Source organism: Mandrillus leucophaeus, unplaced genomic scaffold, assembly GCF_000951045.1.
Source record: "Mandrillus leucophaeus isolate KB7577 unplaced genomic scaffold, Mleu.le_1.0 Scaffold920, whole genome shotgun sequence".
Classification (NCBI taxonomy): Eukaryota; Metazoa; Chordata; class Mammalia; order Primates; family Cercopithecidae; genus Mandrillus; species Mandrillus leucophaeus.
The window spans coordinates 54,773-79,569 of NW_012110031.1; the positions used below are offsets into that span (position 1 = coordinate 54,773).

Consider the following 24,797-nt stretch of genomic DNA (forward strand, 5'->3'; position numbering starts at 1 on the left):
GCACCCCAAGTGCACTTCAGACACAGAGGGTCTCGGGGCCCACGGCAGGCAGATACCTGGCACCCCAACCTGCCTGTCCTAGTTTCTCCTGCCTCCTTTCACTGGGTTCTAGATCTCATCACCAAACAACCAGAGCTTTGCTATGAGCATGGCCTGAGGGCGGAAACAGAAATAGCAGTGGCTACAGAACTGGCTGCAGGGCAAAAGCTAGCCCCCCCTCCCCACCCCCCCTCAAAGCCTTCTCAGCAATCCCCTCTCCCTGAAAGAGGGACACACAGTAAACAGAGTAAACCACAAGAAACAAGAAGGCTCCAGTGGTTTCCTGGGAACACCTCCCTAAAGGTGCTCCAACCGAGGGACAAGAAGCAGAGCTGCTGCTTCCAGAGAGTGCACAGACCAGCTTGGGCAGCAGGCCAGGGGTCCTCAGCCAGGTGAGCTGCGTCCTGGGTGGCTCTGTCTGACCCCTCGGCAGGACTTGACCATTCCTGTGGCCCAACCTTGAGGTGGGAGCCCTAAACCACTTTGACCTCCAGCAGCAACCATGCCATTTGACTCCTCCGATTCCCTTGTTCTCCAATCTAAGGAGCAGATATGAGTACTAGATTCTTGCCTAGGAAGAGGTCTGGGCTACAGCCTCTCCTGCAGTTCCTCCAAAAAGCCACCGGCTCCTCAGAATTTCTATCTCCAGCAATGGCAAGAGCTGGCAAAATGACTCAGCTTCAGCAGAAGCGGATCTCCAGGGATCTGGTCCTAGAAGGTGAGGCAGTCCAGCCTAGACAGGGCTGGGCAGCATTACAATACCACTTTCACTCTGAAGCCCATTTCCTCTCCATTCCATTGTGCAATCTCAGTACCACTACAGTCTTGGAGCACGAGCCAGTGGGGCCAGCACTTTGTTTGGGCTGCCCGCTGAAGCAGAACTCTTCATGCAGGAATTCCTACTTTCAGCATCAGTGGCTTCAGGAACCTCAAAAGCCTTGGCAGGGCCTCCAGATGTGCTCCTCTTGCTTGGCCAATTACCCCATGCACAACACTCAGAGCTGTGGCTTTTGTTGCATTCATTGCTCAAAGCTTTGCAAGCTCTTTCCTGCCCCACTTCCCACCTGTCTCCGTGAATTAGCATGGACCTGCCAGGATGTATCTGTAAGCTCCACTCTTATCAATGGGCTGTGTGTCAGGCACTGTGGGCATATCACTGAGACCACATTATGGCATTTCCCAGGTGCCCTATGTGATCGTTGGTAGAACTTTATGAAGAACGGGTCATGCACAATAAGGACTGGGCATGACCGTGGGGGAAGCAAATGACCTGAGTGAGTGGGTCTCCAGAAACCCATCACTCTCATTCACAGGGGCCCACCTAGGAAGGACTCAAGCAAGTGGTAGTCAAAATATACTTGGCACACAACTGGCAAGGGACAGTACTAACCAATTGACAGGAATGCTCAACACCGCCTAGAGCAGGGTCCTAGGGCTCTTGGCTGGGTCTTTGAGTTGCCGATTGGTGAAAAGAACTGGAGCGTTCCAAGAAAAGGGCCAGAGCACCTGGGGTTGCAGGCGGGCCCCAGAGGTATTCTAGGCAGCAGCTATTTGCTACCGCTAGGAAGGTATTTCAATAGTTTAACAACTAGTATGAACCAGCACAGACCAAGTGAATAGCCTCCTGGAGACTAAAGTTTCTCCAGTCCTCAAGTCAGACAACACATCTTGGTGCATTAATTTGCAGGTAGGGCTGTGGTCAGGGCTGTGAGCTCAGGATAAGCCCCTTAACATCTCCAGCTGCAGTTTTCTCTCATCTATGATGGCATTGATTAAACATACATTCTAGGAGAGGTAGGGGCAGTGCAGTGGAATTGGGGTACACTGGACTAGGGAATCAGCTCCAGGGATAAAGCTTTTAGAGCAGACACCCAAGATCAGCCTCCAGTTGGACCCCAAATAATGCACTTGCCATTCTGTGGTTTGTTTGCGTTGTTTGAGACAGGGTCTTGCTCTGTTAGGCTGGAGTGCAGCGACAAAGCTCACTGCAGCCTCGACCTCCTGGGCTCAAGTGATCCTCCTGCCTCAACCTCCTGAGTAGCTGGGGCTACAGGCGTACACCACCATGCTCGGCTAATTTTTGTATCTTTAGTAGAGATGGGGTTTCTGCATGTTACCCAGGCTGATCTTAAACTCCTGGGCTCAAGCAATATGCCCACCTTGGCCTCCCAAAGTGCCAGGTTTACAGGCATGAGTCACTGCACCCAGTGCCACTTTAGAGAGTACCTTTTTGTGATGCTTACCATGCTGGACTTTGGGACGCTTGCTTGTAGGTTCAGAAACTATTTCCAAATAATAACGCTAATCCCAAGGCTTTCAGTCTTGCAGTCTTCACTGTGGTTCTTCCTGCCCCCCTCCATGGGCTACCCTCAGCCTGCTGAGGCTCTGGATGCTCTGGGTCTGGCTTCTTGGTTTCAGATCTGTACAGCCACCTGTCCAGCAGCCTTGAGCCCCACAGACTGCTCTTTCCTCCTTCTGCATCCTGGTTCTTGTTGGCCTCTACTTTGGGGTATACTGCCCTGGAGTGAGCTTGAGGATCACACTTATTCTTCAATTCAAGCATCCTTTCCTTTAGGAAGCCTTCCCTCTGCCCGCTTTCGCCTCACTTCAAGCATCCTTTCCTTTAGGAAGCCTTCCCTCTGCCCCATTTCCCCTCATCTACAGATACCCAATGGCATCTTATACACCCTTGATCAGAGCATTGATTACATTCTCTATGTGTTTGCTTTTCCCACTAAGTTGCATGCTATATGAGGATAGGAACACATCTGAGTAATCTTAATATTTCAATACCCAAGCAATAAGCTTGGCATAGAATAAACTTGCTTAAATGTTCATTGCTTAGCTGATAAAAGGGGCTAACACCCTTTGTGAGCAAAGCTGACAGTGAGTTCCAAGGCCCCGCAAACAAGGAAAGCACAGCCATCATGGAGCCTCTCTGAATAGGGCTGGCCAAGCTGCAGCTCCCTGCACCCTGGGGATGAGCAGGAATGACTGCTCGCTGGGTCCCTCAGGGAGAATTTCAATGTCAACAATGAGGAAGGAGTCAGCCTGTTTGCCTGTTAATGTCAGAAATGTCATGCTTTGCACAGACCCATCAACTGTACCTTTCTCTTCAAGGGTAGAGTGATTAGTGTCCTCTGGAGGGAATCCTCCCCTCAGGGCTTGATGGTGAGGATTTCTGTAACAAGCACCTTGGAGACTGAGGAGACTCAGGACGGAAGACAGGTATCAACATGTCTGCCAGAGCTCTGGGGACACCGCGGGCTGGGTTTCAAGGAAGGATGAGAACTCCTGGCCTGATTCCCCGGCTCTCTGGTGCTCTGTGGTTTGAGCTGGACACTTCCTGAGGGCATCTTAGGTCAGTTTTCTAGAGTCTCTGGGTCTTTCCACCTCATTGCCCTTTGTGCCTGGGTTTCTGGGAGGAGGGATTTTTGGACCCTTTAGTGGAGTCTTTTTGATTCTGAGCCTTTCTTGGTGAGATTTGAAAGAGAGACAGAGAGGGGCAAGAAGAAGACACAGCCTCCTTCTCTCCCTGCCTCCCTCTTTATCTTCCTTCTCCCTATATTTCGGGGTAATTACTCCGTGCACAGTCCTATTCTGGATGCTTGGGAGAGAAGCCCAGTAATTCTCCAGTATAAGAAATTTACAGAGGAGTCCTGGGAGAGCAGTGGAAATTGCTTACCACTGACCATATTTTGTGGAACTACCTGAAAAGCTCTTAAGCGTACCCTGTCAGTCTGTGTAACTGTGCACAATCATTTGCTTAAGTGAACTGGGGAGGAATTAACCACACACAGCTGGAATTTGCCCTGGCCATACCTTCACTGGCTTTGTGCTCCTACCTGCTGGCACAGGACTGCAGTCCCCTTTCCACTCCCTCTGAAAGTTTTGGGGAATCTCTAGTAGGCAGGGGGCTGTCTGACTCCCACCACGACCCACTGCTAATGCCCTATTCGTTCATTTTACTGGTATTGGTTGAGCACCTACTAGGTGCCAGATGCTGTTCGGAGTCTGAGGGACTCAACAGAGAATAAAGCAAATCCCTGACCTCACAGAGCCATGTTCCGGTCAGGGAAACAAACAACAAGCAAAATGAATGGAGACTGTATTAGTCTGTTCTCATGCTGCTGAAAAAGACATAAGTGAGACTGGGTAATTTATAAAGAAAAGGAGGCTTAATGAACTCACAGTTCCACAAAGCTGGGGAGGCCTCACAACCATGGTGGAAGGTGAAGGAGGAGCAAAAGCATGTCTTACATGGCGACAGGGAAGAGAGTGTGTGCAGGGAAGCTCCCCTTTATAAAACCATCAGATCTCTTGAGGCTTATTCACTATCATGAGAACAGCATGGGAAAGACCTACCTCCATGATTCAATTACCTCCGCCAGGTCCGTCCCACAACATATAGGAATTATGGGAGCTACAATTCAACATGAGATTTGGGTGGGGACACAGCCAAACTGTATCACAGACTATATATGTAAAAACTGGGAAGAGGGCTGGATGTTCAGGATAGGGCTTGCTGAGAAAGCGACTTTTGAGTAAAGACATAGACTTGAGGGAACTGGCCAGAAGGATGTGCAGGCAAATGCTGGAGCTGAGGCACCCAAGTGAGATGTGCCTGGTGAGTCTGATGAGTGGCCGGTGTGGCTGGAAAGGAGAAACCCAGGGGCAGAGATGGGATGTGAGTGCTGGGCCTTGCAGGCGTTTAACAAGAAGGCGGTGGAGGCCCTTGGAGGGTTCTGATCGAGAAGGACAGGGCATGGTAATGTTTCCCCTGGCCCGGGGGTCTCCTCAGGCCCCACTGGGGGCTCCCCAACCTACCCTAATCACATCATTCCTTTCCTTCCACCTTCCCTGACTCAAGCACTGCTTGGGCCCCAAGCGTGGCTGTCTGGTGAAGCAGCCCCTTCACTTTCCCTTTCATCCTATTTCTCCTCGGGGCCCAGACAAGCACTCAGGGCTGGGTGAGGGCAGGGGGTGAGTAACAGCCTCTCTGTTGTGCTCGGAATCCTCCAAATACTCTCTTCCACACGCTCTGGCTTTGCAGCTCACAGAGTTCATTGTGCCCTGCTCAATCTCTGCCTTGAATGGGCCCTCCTGGGGAGTCCTCAGTCCCTGGAGATGTGCTTCTCTTAAGTCGCCTCATCAGTTGGTCAGACATACCCAGGTAGGTCTGAATCTTTGCAGGGGCTTCCACCGGAGTCCACTCCTGGAAGGTGCCTCATCCCTAGATGTCAGACATCAGAGGGTCTGAGTATCACCAGATGTGCCAGACACCCCAGGACCCCTGTGGAGGACCCAGCCCAGACACTTCTCCGAGGCCTCTTTGCCTATCCCCCTTATGTCAAAGATGATCCCCTTTGCTGGATGACCATATAGGCCTGCTTTCTCACTGGAGACAGGAGTGGAGTCTAGGTCTGGTTAAGCATAGACCACTTGTCTGTGGACATGGAGAGCCTTCATGTGGGGCTGGATGGCATCAGCATCTTCCAGAGCTGGAGACCTTGGCAAGGTCACCTTCCCATCTGAACTCCAGCGGTCCGATAGGGCTGTGGGCTTCGTGGGGGCTTCAGCAATGTTTATGGAGAGCTTACTATGTGCCAGGCACTGTGCCAGGCTCCTTACCTGGCCATCTCATTTATCCTCACAAATGTTCCGTGAGGAAGGCACTGCTATTTTCAACCCCATTTTCCAGAAGATGAAACTGAGGCTCGGTGAGGTGGACCAAACTGGCAAATGGTAGAGCTGGAGGATAAACACTAGGATTCTGACTCCACAGCCAGTGTTCTTAACCAATTCTTTGGAAGTAAAGAAAAATTGAATAGAGTTCAGAGAGGTAAGGCCTCCTAACCTGAGGAGAGTCAACTCTAAGGTACAGGGCAGACAGGGCTGGGGAAAGGTTCAGAGGTGGCACACTTTTTTTTTTTTTTTTTAAAGAATCAGATAGTGTTTTCAGATTCTCAGGTTATATCATCTCTGTCATACATACTCAACTCTGCTCTTCAGCTCCAAAGAGAATATGTTAACAAGTGGATGTGACTGTATTCTAATAAAACTTTATTTACAAAAACAAGTGGTGGCCCTTGGCCCATGGTTTGCCACTCCTGGTGTAGAGAAAAGAATGTGGAGTTTGGAGGAGCCAGGCCTTTATTCGATGTCACTGACACACTGGGTGGCCTTGGATTAGACATTTAACCTTTTCACTTTTGGTTTCATCATGTCTAATCACTATGGGTTACTTATTAACTGATGTATTTTGAAATGATTGATTGAGTCCCTTTTAAGAAGCAGTTACTGTGCTAGGAGCTGGCAGTCCAGCAGGGATCAAGTCAGATGTGGTCCTGCTCTGTGGAGCTGCACCAGTGAGGAGGAAGAGAGGCAACATTCGATAAGGAAATAACCTATCGTGGTGCTTGACTCTTGGCAGAAATCCAACAAATATTACATCTTTCCTGTTGTAGGCCCGCCACCTCATCTTTCAGGACTCACTGGCTTTGAGTTTGTCATCATTCTTGCCCATACTGAGTGACAAGGTAGGAGCATGTGGTGTCACCAGGACTTTAATATGTTTATAACATATTATTATGCAATGCAGACCTAATTTTGGATCATAATTTTCCATTAACTGATCTCATTTTACTTGGTAATATCCATTTAGGTATTCGAGAGCAATAAAACTACATTTCTTTTAAATATTATATGATTCAGTTGGTTCACTGATTTAGATTTTTACTACCCCCCATTCCAAACGAATGAGTCATACATCTTTTTAGAGATAACAAGGACCTTCAAGATCATGAATGCTTGTGCTACCCTTCAAGCATGCCTAGTAGGGGAGAAGAATGAGCAAGTTCGGGGATGGAGCTTTGTGCAGGCCGCTGCAATCCTGACAATGCTGTGTCTTAGAGGTGTTTGCATAGTTTGCATTTTATTCTTCAATATATCCTAATCTGTTTAATTTTCTGACTTTACTTTTACGTTTTTAAGGAAAATCAGTCACCGAGATGGTATGCCATGTTTGTCTTTGTACTTCACATACGTTAGCAGCCCATTGCCATATAGAGGCTGTATAGCATAGCTGGGGGACCACTGCCTGGGGAGAGTCTTCCCAGGATTGAAATCCAGCTACTGCACTTCCTTCTGTGTGAACCTGGGCAAGATTTTTATTCTCTCTGTGCCTCACTTTCTTTATATATAAAATGAAGATGACAACAATTCCTACCCTATAGGGTGAGATGAGTTGATAAGAGAAAATTCTGGCTCACGGTAGGAGTGAGCACTCGGCAAGTGTTAGCTCTGATGGTTATCCCAGGAGTTACAGGGGTGTCCCATTTAGAGGACGTGGCCTGGAGAGGTACCTTATGCATGTGCACCCAGTGAGTTCAGCACCTGGGAGTTCGTTTACAGATCTTTTTGCATCTCGCACACTGAGATTTCTGGCATCTCTGCTTTCAGGATTATGGGCTTGCTAAGTCCCCTTCTACTCTTGATGGCATCTGCCTGCTTCCGATGATGGAGGCTTCCTGCCACTGGAGCACCCCTTCCATGGTAGGAGGAGCCTGTGTTTTGGAAGGCTCTCCCTTTTGTTCCCAGGCAGTCTCCTCTCTTCCAGATGGGTTTTCAGGAGAGCATCACGAGTGGAGATGGCAGTTGATAGCCCCAAGCTCTCCAGCCTGGAAGACCTCAGAATGCTAACCCCTTGCCCATCTCCAGCCTGTACCTAGGTGCGCCATGCACCCATTGGCTCCATACAGGCCAACGACGGGATGTGGGCAGGTGTCCCAAGCCTGCCTCTCCTGCCTGTCTCTCCTGTCCCTGACCTGCTTCTGTTTTTTCTGGTCGCTGTCTCATTCCAGGCTCCTGGCTCCATCTCTTACTTCCCTCATGAATTTGTGAGCATAGAAGGCCCTGTCCAGTGGGCTTGCCATCTCTGTCCAATTTCTCTGATTTCTGACCTCAAATGATTCACCTGATGACCTGTCCCAGGGAACTAATTCCAAAGTCCTGGACTATCAGTCTATGTCCTGGCAAGATCTCTTTTAGCTCCCATAAAAGAGAGATTTCAATAACCCTCCCTTGCTATAATAACCCTAACTGCCATTGGCTGTGCACTTGTTCTGAGACATAAACTGATCTAAATGCTTTATACACTTTATTTAATGGAATCCTCACAATCTCTGGAGGGTGATTGGGTATTATCATCTCCGAATTCTAGGTGGGAGAATTTGGGCCTTGGGAGGTTGACTGTGCTATGGTCACGTAGCCAGTATGTGGTGGAGCAGTGACTGGATTCCATGACGGTGTGACTTCAAAGTCTCTGCTCTTACCGTTAGTGATGCCCCTCCATTTTTCTGGGACGTTCCTGGGAAACCACGCGCTGGCCTTGAGCTGCCTCCACCAAGTCCACCAGGGCTCCCATGAGCAGGGCCCAGAGCGTAGGGCAGGCTGGGTGTGGCTTGACTGTCACCTGTGTCATGGATCCGCTATTCTGGTGGGCAGTGTCTAGAAGCAGCAGGAGGCAGTCTGGCTGGGGTGCTGACAGTCAGGCGAATGTCACGTGGTGCACCAGGCAACTCACTGTAGGACCAGACAGTGAAGAGAGAGGGAGAAGGGCTGGCAAGAACTGGGTGGAGGAGTAGACTCCCAGCTTGGGTGCCTCAATGTGGGGTGGGCTCAGGAATTGCAGGAAATGGGGGTATAAGCTAGGGACAGTGAAGCAGATGCCCAGTTTGAGGGCTGGGGCCAGCATCTCTGGCAGGGAGGCAGACTGGGGAAAAAGGGGGTTCTGACTTGAAGCCATGGGGCATCAGGGTCACATCCATTAGCTTCTCAGCAGACCTTGTCAGGTGTATTTCTCGATCTCCTGTGCCTGGTGGTTGTGGGTTAGATGAATGCATGGATTCATGGATGAATGGGTCTTTGGAAAGCGTGAAAACCCAAGTCAGCCCCGACCCCTGAAAAAAGGGGCTAAGATTGTTTTACCAAAGGCTGTTTGTGAGGAAGGGAAAGGGATTGTCATGGCACATGCAGGGGTGCACTCTGACCCACTGTGTCCTGTTCCTTCTTTCTCCAGAGGCTCCTGCCAAGCCTGAGGAGGCAGAGGCCGAGCCCTTCACAGACTCCTCTCTGTTTGCACACTGGGGCCAGGAGCTCAGCCCCGAAGGCCGGCGCGTGGCCCTGAAGCAGTTCCAGTACTACGGCTACAATGCCTACCTCAGCGACCGCCTGCCCCTGGACCGACCCCTGCCTGACCTCAGACCCAGTGGGTGAGCAGAGTCAGTGACCGGGACCTTGTTGACCTGCCTGTGGGGAGATGGGGTCCCCAGAGTGCTAGGAACAGAGCCAGGACTGGGCGCCTGGATTCCTGGGTCCCTTTCCTGCTTCAGCCAGGGCCTGTCCCCTTGGCTTGCATTAGGCAAGTCACTCTCCTCTTCCCTCAGCCTCAGTTTCTCCATTAGCTGAGTAGGGGCAAAGCTTTCTTCCAGTAGAGATTTTGAGGATTAACAACTTAATTTACTCCTTAAGGGCACTACAGTCATCTCACATTCCTGTTAATATGTCATTTTAACCCAATTAGTTGCATTTTTATGAATAATCTTTTTTCTGTAAATTAGTTTTTAAAGTACATCCGTCTTGCGGGGCTAACAAGTTGTTACATCTAACAGACAAGTCTGTCTTGACTTCTCTCTTTGTTACAGAAGGATGTTCCTTTAAGGTTCAGTGAGAATTCTTATTACTCCCAATTATTAAAAATATGGGCACGTACCTCAGCTGAGAAAATCTCATTAATTTTTGTGAGCTCCCCCCACAGTGTTTCCCCCTCTTTCTCCTCATTTTTACATTTTATTTTTTGAAGCTGCAAACCATGGTGAGCTTATATCTGGAGTCTTAGAGAAAGGTCTTGCTGCTGGGTTTGCAGACTGTGTTCTTTTAGGGAGAAGATCCAGTTCAGCTCCACAGATATTCATTGAACACCTGCTACATACTGTATACTTGGGTATGGTTGGTTGTGGCTCAGAGAGAACTGGACTGGGCTAGGATGAAAGAGCAGCTGAGGATGTCCAAAGGGAGGGAAGAATATGCTTTCACTTGCAGGTCATTTATTAAGCACTTCTGTGCCAGCATAATCTAGGTACAGGGATGATACGGTTTGGCTGTGTCTCTACCCAAATCTCATCTTGGATTGTGGTTCCCATAATCCCCACATGTTGTGGGAGGGACCAAGTAGGAGGTAACTGAATCATGGGGGTAGTTTCCCCCATACTGTTCCTGTGATAGTGAGTAAGTTCTCGTGAGATCTGTTGGTTTTATAAGCATCTGGCATTTTCCCTGCTGGCTCTCATTCTCTCTCCTGCCATCCTGTGAAGAGGTGCCTTCCACCATGATTGTAAGTTTCCTGAGGCCTCCCAGACCTGTGGAACTGTGAGTCAATTGAAACTCTTTCCTTTATAAATGACCCAGTCAGAGGTATTTCTTCATAGCAGCATGAGAATGGACTAACACAAGGGACAAAGCAGTGAACAAAGCATACAGAAACCCCTGCTTCACAGAGCTGGCATTCTAGTTGGGTGGAGACAGAGAGTAAACAAAACAAAGAAGTCAAATATGTAGTATGTTAGATGGTGGTGAGTACTGTGGAGAAATATAAAGTCGGAGAGAGACACCTGGGACAAGAGTGGGGAGTTGCAATTTTTCCTGGGTGGTCAGGGAAGACCTCACTAAGAGGTGACATTTGAGCAAAGACCTGGAGGAGAAGAGGAAGCAAGCCATGGGGGTACTGTTGGAGGATGAGGGGAGTACCTTTCAGGCAGAGGAAGTGGCAAGTACAAAGGCCCTGAGGCAGAAGCATGCATGCCATGTCGTGTTTGAAGAAGAGGAAGGAGGCCCCTGTGGCTGGAACGAGGTGTGCAAGGGGGCAGTAGATGGAGATGAGGCCAGAAGAGCAACAGGAAGCAGATCATTAGGGCAAAGGTTCTCAACCTTGCTGCACATTCTACACATCAGGAGAACCTTAAAAAATAATCCTGATGTGAAGGCCACACCCCAGACCAATTAGATAAGTGTTTCTGGGGGGGCACTCAGCTTCAGTATTGTTTAGAGCTCCTGGGTGATTCCGATGTGCAGTCAAGGTGAATCCCAGGAGAAGGGCTTCATAGGCTTTTGCAAGGAGTGTGGCATTTACTCTATGAGACAGAGATCCATGGGAAGGGCTTGAGCAGATTAGCAATATGCTCTGATTGTCACTTGCAAAGGTGCCTCTGGCTGCTATGCTGAAAACAGACTGAAGGGGCAAGGCTGGGAGCATGGAGACCAGTTAGGAGGCTTCCAGGTGAGAGGCGGTGGTGGCTTGGACCATGATGGCAGCAGAGGAGGTGCTGAGATGGGGTTGGATTTTGGAAATATCCTGAAGGTGACCTCAGCTAAGTGCCATAGGGCCTCAGTCCACAGAGGAGCTGCAGAGACCACTCCTGGGGCTGGAGAGGAACTGGTCTGATGGGGGGAACACATAGGGGCTCTGGAGAAGGAGTAATCAGAAATAGGGCCCTCTAGTTCCTGCAGGGGACTTGGCCATGACCTCGGCCAGAAGAAGAGCCATGGACTTTTCAGTCAATCTGATACAAAACACAGGCACAGCTCAATACATATTTGTTCAAAATCAAAGGGAAAATGAAAAGGAAGCCAAGGAAAGGGTAGATTTTACAGATTGTAACCTGGTTGTAACAACAACTGGGATTCACACAGTGCTGGACGTGCCAATAGTACCTTCCCATTTGGACCACATCAACACTGCAGTGAAGGTACACCAGGCAATGGTAGATTCTTCCCATTTGAGTTGAGGAAAACAGAAGAGCAGAAAGAGTGTTGTCTGAGGTCACACAGTAAGATAAGCAGCCGAGCTGAGCCTTGAACCCATGTCTCAGATGCCGGATCGTGGCTTTGACATCGGCCTACCACTGTTTATTTTGACTGTGCACAATGCAGCATTGTGCACAGTAAGAGCCCAGGTGGGAGCCCTTCATCTTTGACTGAGAGAAGTGCCCCACCCACTCTCACCTGTGGGAGGAATTTGCCTGAGAGAGGGAGGAACTTTGAAGGACTTTAGGTGGGCAGAATTCTGCAGTTTTCTCCTGAGCTGCTGGAGAGGAGCAATCGTCCTTATAGAAAGACCTTCCCTCTGCACAGAACTTTACAGTCTGTGGAGCTTCCACACCTCCCCCGTGGCACCAAGCAACTTCTGTCAGCCCCTTTTTCTAGAGAGAAAAACATAATCTCTGATAAAAGGCAGAGCAGAGCCTCCTCGCTCCTCAGGGAGGGCTCTGTGAAAGTGGCTTTAACAACGGAGGGTTCTCTTTGCACATGTACTTGGAAGGCTCTGTCTAGCTCTATTTCAGCTCACGTGCCAGACGCATGCCTAAGATTGGAGAGCTGTTGGTGAACCACACAAAACAAGTATGTGCTTAGGTAAAACAGTGCCTCCCTTTGTCTGTTAATTTCCATAAAAACATCCCTGCCTTGTAACAAGGCCATTGCTTGGCTCATCCTGCTTAATTCATTTTGGAAACATCTTTTCAAAATTTTACTCTTATCCTATTTCAAACGACACTGGCAAACATTTATATAGGATGAGCCATGTTTTCAGGCATATGTTTGTCACTTAATTTATAAGAACTCCTTGAGTCTTCACAGTAAAACCTTCTGAGGTAGGTCCTATGATTAGCCTCCATCTTACAGAAGAGGAAACTGAGGCATGGGGAGATGATATCTCCTGCCCAAGGTCACTAGTGGTGGAGCTGGGGCAGGTGGTCTGGCAATGGAATTTGTGCATGTAACCACTGTCCTACACTGCCTTGAGGCGTCCATTTGTGTCACTCTAATGGGAGCGGCAGGCCCACTTCAGCAATATAGCAGTGAGCATTTACTGATCAATTTTGGAAGAAGGAAGGTTGGCGTCTACATGTTGGAAAAAACTGTTTTAGTGAACATGAAACCAAGGCTTGTTGCCAAGGCTTAGGATGATGCCTGGGCTCTGGCTAATGTTGGGATTTGGACTGAGAGGGTGGGTCAGCATGTGGAGAGGAAGCCCACAGTCACTGCAGTCTCTGAAAGATTCATGCTGTGTGGCTCTTGCCATAGCCGGAGTCCCTGTGCCTCTTGTGAATTCTGGTTTGCTCTTCGAGACTTCTGTCCCTGCTGCTTGTGTTGTGTACTTTGCTCTTGGTGTTCTTGGCTCTACTCTTCCAAATTCTAACCCTGATGTTATTCTTGGCTTCCTTCCTAGATCAGAAAGTGAGTGCTCAGAATCCTGCCCACCCTCCTTTCTCTCACCTCTAGCTAGTCACTTACTTTGTCTCCTTTTATTCTTGGTGCTGAAAGATGTAATCTGACCCAGCTTGTCATGTGGCTTAGATAGGACCACACTGTGCTCAGTGCCTTATACACAAGACAGGACACAACTAGAAGGAAAAACATCAGTCCAGCCAGTTGCTAGGCCCATTTATTTTTTCATCCAGCCAACATTTACTGAGCACGCATTGTGTGCCAGACACTCAACAAAGCACCAGACGGATATCTCCTGGAGTTTACACTGAGATGGGAACCCAGACAGAGGTGGTGGGAGGGCGAGGTAGTCACAAAGTCTGCTGACCATTTCCCAGGCTCCATGGCAGGGAGGACTTGTCCTCGCAGGCTTTTAGTAAGGCAGGGGCCTGGACGTGATGGCCACAGAAGCCCTGTCCCTCTGGTGCCTCTGTGTCAAGGAGGCAGGGCCTGGAGGGTGGCATCTGCAAGGCACCTCCCTGTACCCATTCCCCTGGGGAGAGTTGTTTTAACAGTCCAGACTCTAGAGAGACATCTGGGATCTTTGAACTTTGGGGGTTCCTGGCTTCATGGATAGGCAGAATAATGGCATCCCAAAGATGTCCACATCCTAATCCCCCACACCTATGAATATGTAACAGGCATAGGAAGTACACCAGTTTTTCCAACCTCATCTACACAAAGAGGGGACAAACTTCCTCAAGGATCCAGGCCCCTTGGCTCCTGGAGAAATCAAAATGCCATTCATCCTCCTTGTGGTGTTGCAGCAGCAGTAGAGCAGACCCCTCAGCCATCCAGGTGGGAAGACCTGGGGGAAGCAGGACACTTCAGACTCCTCTGGTGAAGCCTCCCGGACCTCATCCATGGGGGGTCTTGGCCAGGGCTGGGTAGGGGTTCACTTGCTTCCTTCCTGGTCTGGGAAGATACCTAGTCTCAGGGTTGAAGGGCAGAAAGGCTTCATCCCAGCCTGGCTGGACCCAGCTCCATCCCTCATAGCCCCAGTTGCAGGCTCCAGATGTCCTGTGGCTCTCTCTGTGTGCTTCCTCCTGCCTCTCGGTGTCCACCCTCTTTCTCCTTATTGGTAGGCTCCAAAATAATCTAGGAGGGGCAGGAAGAGAAAAAGGAAACATCAAGTTTCAATTAGGGTGTGGACTACAGAGGCGTACACATGTCAAAACTCATTGAACTATACACTGAAGCTCTGTGCATTTTACTGTGTGTAAGTGAAACATCATTCCTTTTTGAAAAATGGAGATGTGAGAAAATGACTGAAGAAGTCCTTTGCCCAAGGGGTGGAGAGGTAGGAGGAGGGGACATCTTTTGGGAGGTCACTGAGAAGATGGGTGTGAGTTGTGGAGAAGGAGGATGGTGCAGGGTGGAAGTGAGCTAGCTAGTGTGAGATGGTTCGGAAAGGTGGCAGCCAGGCCAGGCAGGTGGCACATGCGTGCTCTCCAGTTCTGCAGCTTTGGCCTCAGACTCATGTCACATTCTTTTCTCCAAGAAGTGGCTGTTTCCAAACAAGGGGCACAGGAAAGTCTAAGGGATCATGGGTGTGGGTAGGAGAAGCGGGGGCTCCGGTCTCAAGCTCCAGGGTTGTGTTTCCATGGCAACTATGGCCGCCCTCCAAGGCAGCTCAGGGCAAAGACTCTGGCAGGCACTGCCTCCTGCCTCTTGCCAGCAGATCTTCAGAGGCTCCTGAGCCTTATCAATAATGATTTTGCCCTTCTCACCAGTGTCCCCTGAGGCCCATGTCCCTCCCTCCCAGGGGTTAGGATACACTTGCTCTTGGGTTTGACAGGTGGGTTAGGGCTTGGGGTTAGGACATGAGGGGTTGGCAAAGGGGGTCAGAATATGTTCTGCAGCCCTAGATGGGGGCAACTGGGACAGATCCACACACAGGCTCACAAAAGAGCCCTGGGTCTAGAGCTGGAGATAATCCTTTGTGAGCATCAAAGTGATAAGGAGCAGCACAGGACTGTAGCAAAGAGAGAATACAGCCCAGAGTCGGGGGCACTGGTCTGTCTGGGAGCAGGTTAGGGACCATCTCATGGGGCTGTGAGTGTTCGGTGGGCAAGGTTGTTTTAACAGTCCAGACTCTAGGGAGACATCTGGGATCTTTGAACTTTGGGGGTCCTGGCTTCATGGGTAGGCAGAATAATGGCCTCCCAGAGAGGTCCACATCCTAATCCCCCACACCTGTGAGTATGTAATGTTACACGGCACGGGGGAATTATGGTTGCAGATGGAAGGAAGGTAGCTGATCAGATGGCTTTAAACTGAGGAGGTTTTCCTGGATTCATTGTCTGGGTCCAGTCTAAACACAAGGGCACTTAAAAGTGGAAGAGGTAGGCAAAATATCAACAAGAACTGGCAATTTGAGAGACTTGAGTGGCCACTGATGGCTTTGAAGATGGGAGAGAGTCACAAGGGAAGGAATGTGAGCAGCCTTGAGTTGCTGGAAAAAGCACGAAAATGGGTCTTCCCAAGAGCCTCCAGAAAGGAATGCAGTGCTGCACACCCCAATTCCAGCCCAGCAAGACCTGTGTTGGACTTCTGACCTCCAGCACTATGAGATGATAAATTTGGGTTGTTGTAAGCCACCATGTTTGTAATCATTTGTTACAGCGACAGCATTAGTATTAGGAAACCAGGACAGTACGCAGCCGGATCCTAGAGCCAGAACGGCTCTGTGACTGGTTAATGCTGTCGCTATATTAAAGTTCATAACAACAATTTTAAAACAGGGGCGCTGCGTTTTCCTTTTGCACTAGGCCCCACAAATTCTGTAGCTGGTCCTGGGGGAGGAGGGAGATAGCTCCAGCAGGAGCAGGTAGGCTGTGAGTGCTGGACCGTCCCAGAGTTGCTGCGCATGAGCGAATGACTCACAAGCCGTCACCTGCTCACTTCCTGGGTGCCAGGTTCTGTGCAAACGCTTAACATCCACTTTCCTATTTAACTTCATCCTCACGTGCCTCTGGGGTTGTTATTATTATTCCGATTTTATAAAGGGAATACTGAACATTCACAAGGTTAGGAAACTTGTTCAAATTCTCACGGGTGCTATGTGGCAGAGCCAGTATTTTTATACAGGTCTGATGATTCCAGGACACTACTTTATCACCTTGCCCTGCCCAGCCCTGCCCAGGTGAGCTTTTCTAGTTTGGGATCTTGTCTTTATGGAGGAGACCCAGAGTCCTATGAACAATGTGTTCTCCATGAAGGCAGCTTAAGGACAAAGGGTTAAAGTAAACATTCTTAATCACGATTTTGCTACTGGGTTGAACATGCTAACTGTACAAACACAGTTAGGGGAAAACACTCTTTAACTAAAGCGCTTTGGGAAAATACTTCTGGTTCTTCTTAATGTTAATTTCATCATGGGCCAAGACTTTGATGTTATTCTTAAAAGAAATATAATCTTGAGCTATACTAATAGAAGTATAATGTTTTAAAAGAGGGAGGTGATAACTTTGTTCTACTCTGCTGCTCAGATCACAACTGCAGAACTGGATTTTAAGAGATACTGAGAAAGTGAAGTATTTACAGGAGGACAACCCAGAGGAGAAATTGGGTAGCATGACAAACAGGTGAGATTTCTGTTTAGATTATAGAGTAGTAGTTAAAACCTGGTTCCCTGCTTTCCGAGGCCAGTCTCTCATTTATAAGCTGAGTAACAAGCTGCTTAGCCTCTCTGTGCCTTGGTTTTCCTATCTGTAAGTTACGGATGGTACTGCAAAGTTTGTGTAATGTATGTAGAGCTCATGGGCCACTTCCTGACACATAGGAACTGCTACTTAACTTTTAGTCACTTTTATTATCTGGGTCTCTGATTTGTAAAAGAGAAGACTTGAGTCAACATGATCATGACTTTTATAACCTGAAGGACTGCTATGTGGACATAGAGCACATGGGACAGGACACTGCCCTGGCAGCAGATGAGAGCAGGACCAGACAGGCACTGCAGGACAGGTTACAAAGAAGTCCCTGGGGAATGATTTCTCTCCAGTCCCAGAGTTCTGGGCGTCAGAGGCCAAGCCCTGAGCCAGGCTTTGCTAGAGAGCAAAGTTGCCCCATTCTTCCTTAGAACCCACCTTCCCCTGTCCCGGTGGATCTATCAGGACCTGCCTTTCCCTGGCCCAGCAGATCTGCTCTGCCCCACCTTCCTCAGCTATAGGTGCTATGGGCCTGGCCTGCTCACTGACAAACCCACCACATAGAGAGTCCCTAATGTGGCTTTTCCATCAGAGCCAGCTGGCTTTTGTTCCCTGGGTGGCTGTTCATTCAGCCCGGGGATCCCACATTCCACAGATCCCTAAGATGTCTTAGGGACAAATGATATCCCTGCTTCCTGTTGGTTGCTTACATTGTAAATGATTCTCTTCCCTTTTTTCCTATTTTCCATCTACATTTTACATAGCAGAGCCTTTCTCTAAATTGGTAAACTCACCTGAAAGGATGATGGTTGAACTTCTGCTTTGGATGAAAGTTGGATGTTTTGATGATCACATGTACTTAGCAGTTTACTCATCAGCAATTCCTGCACCAAATTCTGCTCTTAGATGCAGGCCTGCCCGATTTCTCTTGCATTGCAGAACTCCCGGTTTGCAGATGTCCATTGTCTCTTCCATATCTGGGCCAGATGGAGTGTCTTGCCAAGTGTCTGAAGTCCCTGGATATACTTAGTATCCCCACCTTGCCTCCATTATCCTGTTCTTCACCCCTTTGACTTGTAGGATGATCTAGTCTTCTTGCTGCAGTCAGGCAGGGATAAGTGTATGACTCAGTGATTCCATTCCCATCGGGTCATGGTGGAATTCCCATCCACAGAGCCCTTATGGACCTGAATTCTTTCTACTGTTCATATGTTCATGTGTTCATTCAGCCCATCACCAGGTGCATTCTAAATTTCTACTCTATGCGGAACTTCATACCCAGTATTAGGGATCCCTGATGAGCAAGGCAGACATGGCCCTAACTTTGTGCAGCTTATAGTCTAGTGGAGACACTGACGTTTGTTAAATAATCACATATAAAAACACATTGCAATAGCATGTACACGGCATGAAGGAAAAGCAGAATCTGTGAGAGTCTCACAGGGAACTGGAGTCCACCCAGGAAGGGAATTGGTCTTTCTCTACTGGGTTATGTATGTGTTCTCAGGGAGCAAGGAACCAAACCTATGCAGGTAACCACAGGTGGTTGGGATTTTTTGAAGGCCGTTGAAGGCCCACAATCACACAATCAGAAGCCACACAGGCAGGCTCTGGAGGAGGCAGCGTGGTTCAAGACATCCTGGACAGCTCCAGCCTGCATCCTCTTTGCCCCACTTTTGCTGTGTTTCTAACAGTGACTTCATGTCCACGTCTACGGTTCACTCACTGACACGCCCTTCTTCCTATCCATCATTTCTGCTCTGCTGGGCCTCACTTATCACCTTCTTAGGATCTCCTACATTCAGCCCCTCCATGAGAAAGGCTGGACAGGACCACTGGTCATTCTTTAACATTACGAGATCCAGCTACACAGAGTTTCTGTGCTAGGCTGCCTCATAGGCCCACAGCTAGCTCTTTGATGGCTATTTGGGGCTCAGAAAATCAGTCACTGGTCCTGTTAATTGTGAGTCAAATGGAGATGCCACACAGCAGAAGACACAGCAGCCTCAGTGTAAGGAGTCACCGGGATTGTACATATCGGAGGCAGGAGTGTCACAGGAAGACAGTGTTGGGCTTCAGAGGCTCAGTAGTGTTGATCGTATTTGTCCACATCGTCCTGCTAGATAGAATACAGCCTCTCCATTCTTCATGCACATTTGGCAGCCTGGAAACAACTCCTTCATTTCGCCCCTCCCTCAAGATCTCTGTGTTGCCAGTGACACAACACCACTGTCTCACAGTCAGCACTTCTGGGTGGGTATGGAAAGGAAGATATGGAAATCATCATTCAGCAGGGTTATGAAGACAAGCTCTGGAATCAAATGAGCCCAGGTTTAAACCCTGGAAGATAACTTACCATCTCAACTCTATTTCCCTCAACTGTTAAATGGGGGATAATAATGCTGTTTACCATATAGGATTGTGGAAAGGAATACAATGGGGAAAATAGTCAAAACATCTGAACAAGTCTCGGTATGGTTTCTGCCATATGGTAAACAGTAAATGGAAGTTTTTAGTATTATTTCCAAGTATTTTGTATGGGGCAGCAAACACCCTGCAGTCTCTTAGCTTCAGAGGCTATGGGGATACAGATACCAGCCAGAAGGAGGGACAGTCTTGATTCTTCTCTTGGCCAGTGGGAACCATCACACTGCCCTCATCCTCTGGTTTTATTACGTCATGCAATCTGGGAAGTGACAGGCCTGGGAATCTAATCTGGAAAGATCTGGAAGAAGCTAGATGTATCTGAGTAAGGCCAGAGGAGAATCAAGCTAGTCCCATGGGTGCAGGTAGGAGACAGAGGCTGGAGTGAGGCCATGGTGGCCATGAGGGCCAAGAAGACAGTGCCGATCCTGGGGCCAGACCCTCTCCCTGGGTGTACGTCCCAGGGGGTTAGTGAGCCTGAACCTTTGTGTGCTGACTACAGCTGAGAGGGGAGGGACTCTCCAGGAAAAGCCTGGGGAGAAAGCAGGACCAGGACGATCCCCTCAGAGGAGTGGCTGCCTGGAGTGCCACCGTCTCACTTGCTTTGTCAGGTGGGCCTGGCCTCCACTCCCAGAACCCTGGCATAGCTGGATGCTGTTCCCAGTGCGTCTTGGCAGACAGACCCCAGTTCACAGTCTACTTTGATCTTCATTCTAGAAGGGGCCTGCTCACTCTTCCCATCCCCCACCCCCAGGTCAAGCAGTCTCTATGAACAATTCACTCTGATAGACTAGGACCTTGCAGACTTGCTGAGCTCAAAGAGGGGAGGGTCTGCCAATCCAAGATGGAGGTGTCCGGCTGTAGCGCATGAGGTCTGGCCACTGCCCTGGGTCTTATCAGGTGGCCGAGAGCTGGGCTTTACCTCACTTATTCCTCCACTGCTTCCCCGCCTCTCATGATCGTACAGCACTGAAGCCCTTGGTGTAAATTTTCCTCATACATATCTCCAAAGAAGCCCCCTAAGTTGTTGCTCCCCATCCCTGCATCTCCTTCTGTGTGCAGAACTCAATAGAACGGAGTCTGTCATGACCATCAATTCCAGCTTATTAGACAGTCATATCCCTCCCCTCTCAGAAATGCCTTGTTTTTTATCTCTAGTGGAAAATGGCTCAGCTTTGAACAAGAATAAAAGTAAAAAGGGAGGTTTTTATGGCTTAATTTTACAGGAGAATGTTCCTGTTCTCAAAGTGAGCATGGGCTCAGTCTCGTGCAGTTGTGAGTTCTCGAGGAGCTTCAACACAGAAGGGCTGGTCCCAGAGTGTGACTCCCAGAGATCCGTGTCCTCAGCCCTTCCCTGCAGAGGTGAGCAGAGAGGCAAGTGCAGAGGCAGACATCAGGGCAGAGGGGAGGGAGGCTCTGGGAGGGTCCCAACTGTGGCAGAACTGGGGCAGAGTGTGTGGGTGGCCCAATCCTGGAAAATCCAGCTGCTCTGGGAGGGCATCTTAGCAGTGCAGATTTGGGAGCAAAGTCCACCGGGTCAGTGCTGGGTTGCCAGGCCAAGAAAGTGGCTGGACTCTAGAGCAAAAGCGCTGGGCATGGGTCCAGAGCAGTCCTCTCCCACACAGCTGTTGGAGGCATGTTCTTTTCAAGGTGACTCAGACTACAGCGCAAAGCCTTCTCCTGAGTTCAGTGTCTGCAGTGATGAGGATGGCATGACCAGGAAGGATGTAGATGTCTTTCTTGACATGCTCTTCTTCTTCCCTCTTTTTGCCCCTACCCTTCAGCAATGTACATTCTGCTTCAGTGTGGAGGTGAAAAGGTGTTTTGGGGAATCTGAAAGGGAATTTATTCAACAGATACCAATGGAAGACCTGCTGCTTGCATCATGGTGTGGGGCAGTGGGCAGGAGGGTGTGAGCAAGGCCAGTCTGTGCCCTCACAGCTGGTGGTATAGGCATGGGGTACCGCCTGACTTGGTGTGCCTAGGACTTTCAGTGCTGAAACTGGAAAGGTCCTGGGCAAACTGGGATGAGTTGGTCACCCTATGTAGTCATGATGGTAGCAAGGGGATGTTTCTTGTGGCATCTGCGGGTCGGGAGGGAGGGGAAGCTGGAAAACATGTGAGATATAAGAGCCTCAATCTTGTGGAGAGAAGCCATCTGAGTGATCCTTTGCTCCCACTTCCTTATTCTGTGACCAAGACATAGAGCAGAGAGGGAAGGTGGCTCGTTCATGGTCACACAGCAAGGTGGGGCAGAGCTGGGAACAGCACCTGGGTGACTTCATCCCCTTCAAACGCTTTCCCTAAAACAATCCCCCCACATCATCTTCCTTATCCTGCCTGCCCCTCACCTCTCTGCTCTGCTCACCCAGGGCCACCTTAGGTCAGGTGTTGAGAAACCGAAGGCTGAGGGAAGGTGTCTCCTGATGCCAAGAGAGAGGCCACAGCAGCAGCATGGCTATCGCCAGGAGGCCCCAGCAGTCCCAGGAGAGAAGAGAAAAGAAGGATTTAAGGAGGTCAGGGCATTTGGCCTGGAGGGATTACAGTGTAAAGAAACTGAACACTTCTGGAGACTTCCAATGTGAGGAATTGGGGCCATTCCTGCAGGAGGAGGGAGCACAGGAGAACAGGAGCCTGCTGGCGGGGGGAGGACCTGACTCTCCTTCCAAGGGAGGAGGTTTGTAAGAAAGAGGAGCAGTCCGACATCAGCGGCAGGCACTCAAAATGTAGGCCGTAGATAAAATAAGCAAGCTCGTTAAGTTTGTTTCATTCCGTAAACATTCATGGAGTGCCTACTAAGTGCCAGACTGTAGTCCAAGGTTAGGAGACAGCACAGTCCAAAAGCAAAGTTCCTGCTGTCAGGGGGCTTCATTCTAGTAGAGCGGGGCAGACAATAAACAGGTTTGAATGTGACGCCCTAGAAAGTGTGTTCGGCTATGTTCAAATGAGTTTTCCTAGGAAAACTGTATGTTCAAAAGTCTTTCATGCGAAAATTGTGATCAGCAGGGCTTAGCTTATTAAACAAATACAGCGTTTCATTCTGCCTGGAGAAAGACCATCAGGAGACCAGCTTCCAGAGACTGGCAGCTCAAACCATCATGGCTGCTGCCGGGAGGAATTAAAATTGGTTTCCTCAGATGGGGGAGACTGGGCACTATGTTCAGAATTAAGAAGGGAAGAGAGTAGGCGGAAACAGTTAACCCCCATCTCTGAACACCCTGGAGATTTGGATAGTGAGGCTCTGGGAACGCAGAGCAGACCCCCTGGGGAAGTGCAGAGAGATACAGAAGCAAAGTCTTCATTGCTGGTGGAGTTTAGCAGGGAGGACAGTGAACTTGTACCAATCCACTGGCCTTCTTGGGAGCTGTCTATTATACTTTATATAAAAGAAGAATTCATGTGCTATTTGTTTGGCCACATATGGTATTACTTTTTAAATGCAATTAACAAATGGTGTGTGTGTTAATACTCATCTCTGTCAGTTTCCGTGCCTAAGGAAAGCCCAGCTGCTGGTCTTGATCACCATAAATAAATACTAGCTAGAGGACTTATTTGACTGTCAACCACAAATCTTTTAATTGCTGTTATGAAAATTGTATTCACAGTTTTCTTTTCTAAAATGTTGAAAAAGATCTGATGAACTTCAGAAGGCATGCCAGTCTTTCTCCTTCATTCAAGTTCCTCCCCTCACCTCCCTCTCTATTCCCTTCATTCTTTCATCATTGTCAAATCAGCTGGTTCCCTCCTCTTCAGCCACAGCACTGTTCCTTTGGACCCACAGAACCCTTGCACGACTCACTTTTGCATGCCATTTAAGTTTCTGATCCAACCTCTCTTCCTCAGAGAGTCCTTCCTGACCACTCCTCGTACAACAGCTGCCAGGGTACCATCCCGTTCTCTTGCCTAGAGTTTCTTTTCATCTTAGCACTTATATGAAATTGTATTTTTTCTTCCATATTTATCTGTTTCTCTGTCAAAGCATAAGCTCCATAAGGACAGGGACTGTGGGACTGTGTCCACTTCCTACTGTACCCTCAGTGCCTGTAAGACTACCTGCCTAGAGGAAGATACTCAATATATATCTATTCCATTAAATGCACGAACAAATGAATTCTACACCAATCTATTAACTTGGTTTTATTAAAATCACAAGTACGAAGTAGATTTGGGAAAAGACTCAACTCTTTCTTTCCCTCATTCCTCTCTGGCGAGAGAGAAGGAGAGCTGGAAATAGAATGGGAAAAGTTTCTGTAAATTTCTGGTAACCATAGAGACGCTGATCTTAGTTTATTAATCTCATGCTCTTAAGCAGGCTGGGGCCCCATGGTGATTTCTCCAAATTGCTCAATGCTGGTTATCCTGCAGCCTTCCTCATTAAAGAAGAGCAGGCCCATTCCTATTCTGCAACACTTTAATTACCGACGAGCAGAAGCCCCGTGCAATTATGCTCATTATTGCATGTTCTGACCTGGCTGCACCTCCCACTCTGGAGCAATGGAACATGGTCACCAGCCCTAAACCCCTGGAGCCTTCAGTGGGAACCCTCCTCTCCAAACCCAGGGCCTGGGACAGGCTGTGATTGCTGCTCCATTCTTTCATTCATCTACACGGAAAATGGGAGCTTAGTGCCTTCTAGAACAGCATTTAGTGTCAGGCAGGGAAGGGCACCAGCAGTGGTCTCCTGCCCATAGAGACTATGCTTGCGGAGGAGGGAACTATCCTTAGGAGCCATGGCACTTTCCATTGTCTGGCCTCTCATGGGGTCTGATTTCAGAACTGTGTTCCTCTTCATATGGGGAATACCTCAAGTCCTCAAGAGACCACCAAATGGCTTCAGGGTTTCAGCAGAGCTAGGGGGAAATGAACCAGTTAGGGGCATTCTCTTTCATGGCCATTTCTCCTTCAAGGAGAGATCCTGGTGCAGGTGTCAGAGGACCAGAGTTGGGATTCTGTCATGGTAGCTGACTGAGAATGCAGCCATAGGTGGGAACTCAACCTCTTTGAGCCTCAGTCTCCCCGTCTGTGAAATGAGACTGGACCTGGTCCTTCTACTTTTTCCTCATGTTGACACTGTTTCTAGCTCCAACCCTGTTCTGGAAACTGGATTTCTGTGATGAGCGAGAAGCAGGAGAAGTCGCAGGCAGTATGCCTTCTGGAGTGAAGGGAAGTAGATTCTGGCAGTAGAAGCCTCTGGGAGGAGGCATCTTTGTCTCCTGAGGCTGGGTGCCTGAGGTCTGGCCTCACCTAGGTGTTGGCTGCCATTTTGGAAATACTACGAATTGACTTTGGTTGCATTTCCCATTCTACTGGATTTAGAAATATTCAGTCATTCTTCTAGTAAACAATCGGGGACTACCT

The 24,797-nt window shown here is 49.0% G+C and overlaps 1 protein-coding gene across 1 annotated transcript in view; it reads left to right on the top strand.

Moving 5' to 3' along the window:
• The first annotated feature begins 708 nt into the window (after nucleotides 1–708).
• The window catches only part of GALNT18 (polypeptide N-acetylgalactosaminyltransferase 18), a 200,998-nt gene continuing 176,909 nt past the window's right edge, over nucleotides 709–24,797 (top strand). The window contains exons 1-3 of the mRNA XM_011969938.1: nucleotides 709–757; nucleotides 8,379–8,480; nucleotides 9,119–9,311. Of these exons, the coding sequence (XP_011825328.1) occupies nucleotides 709–757; nucleotides 8,379–8,480; nucleotides 9,119–9,311 (344 nt within the window). The remainder of the gene's footprint in view (nucleotides 758–8,378; nucleotides 8,481–9,118; nucleotides 9,312–24,797) is intronic.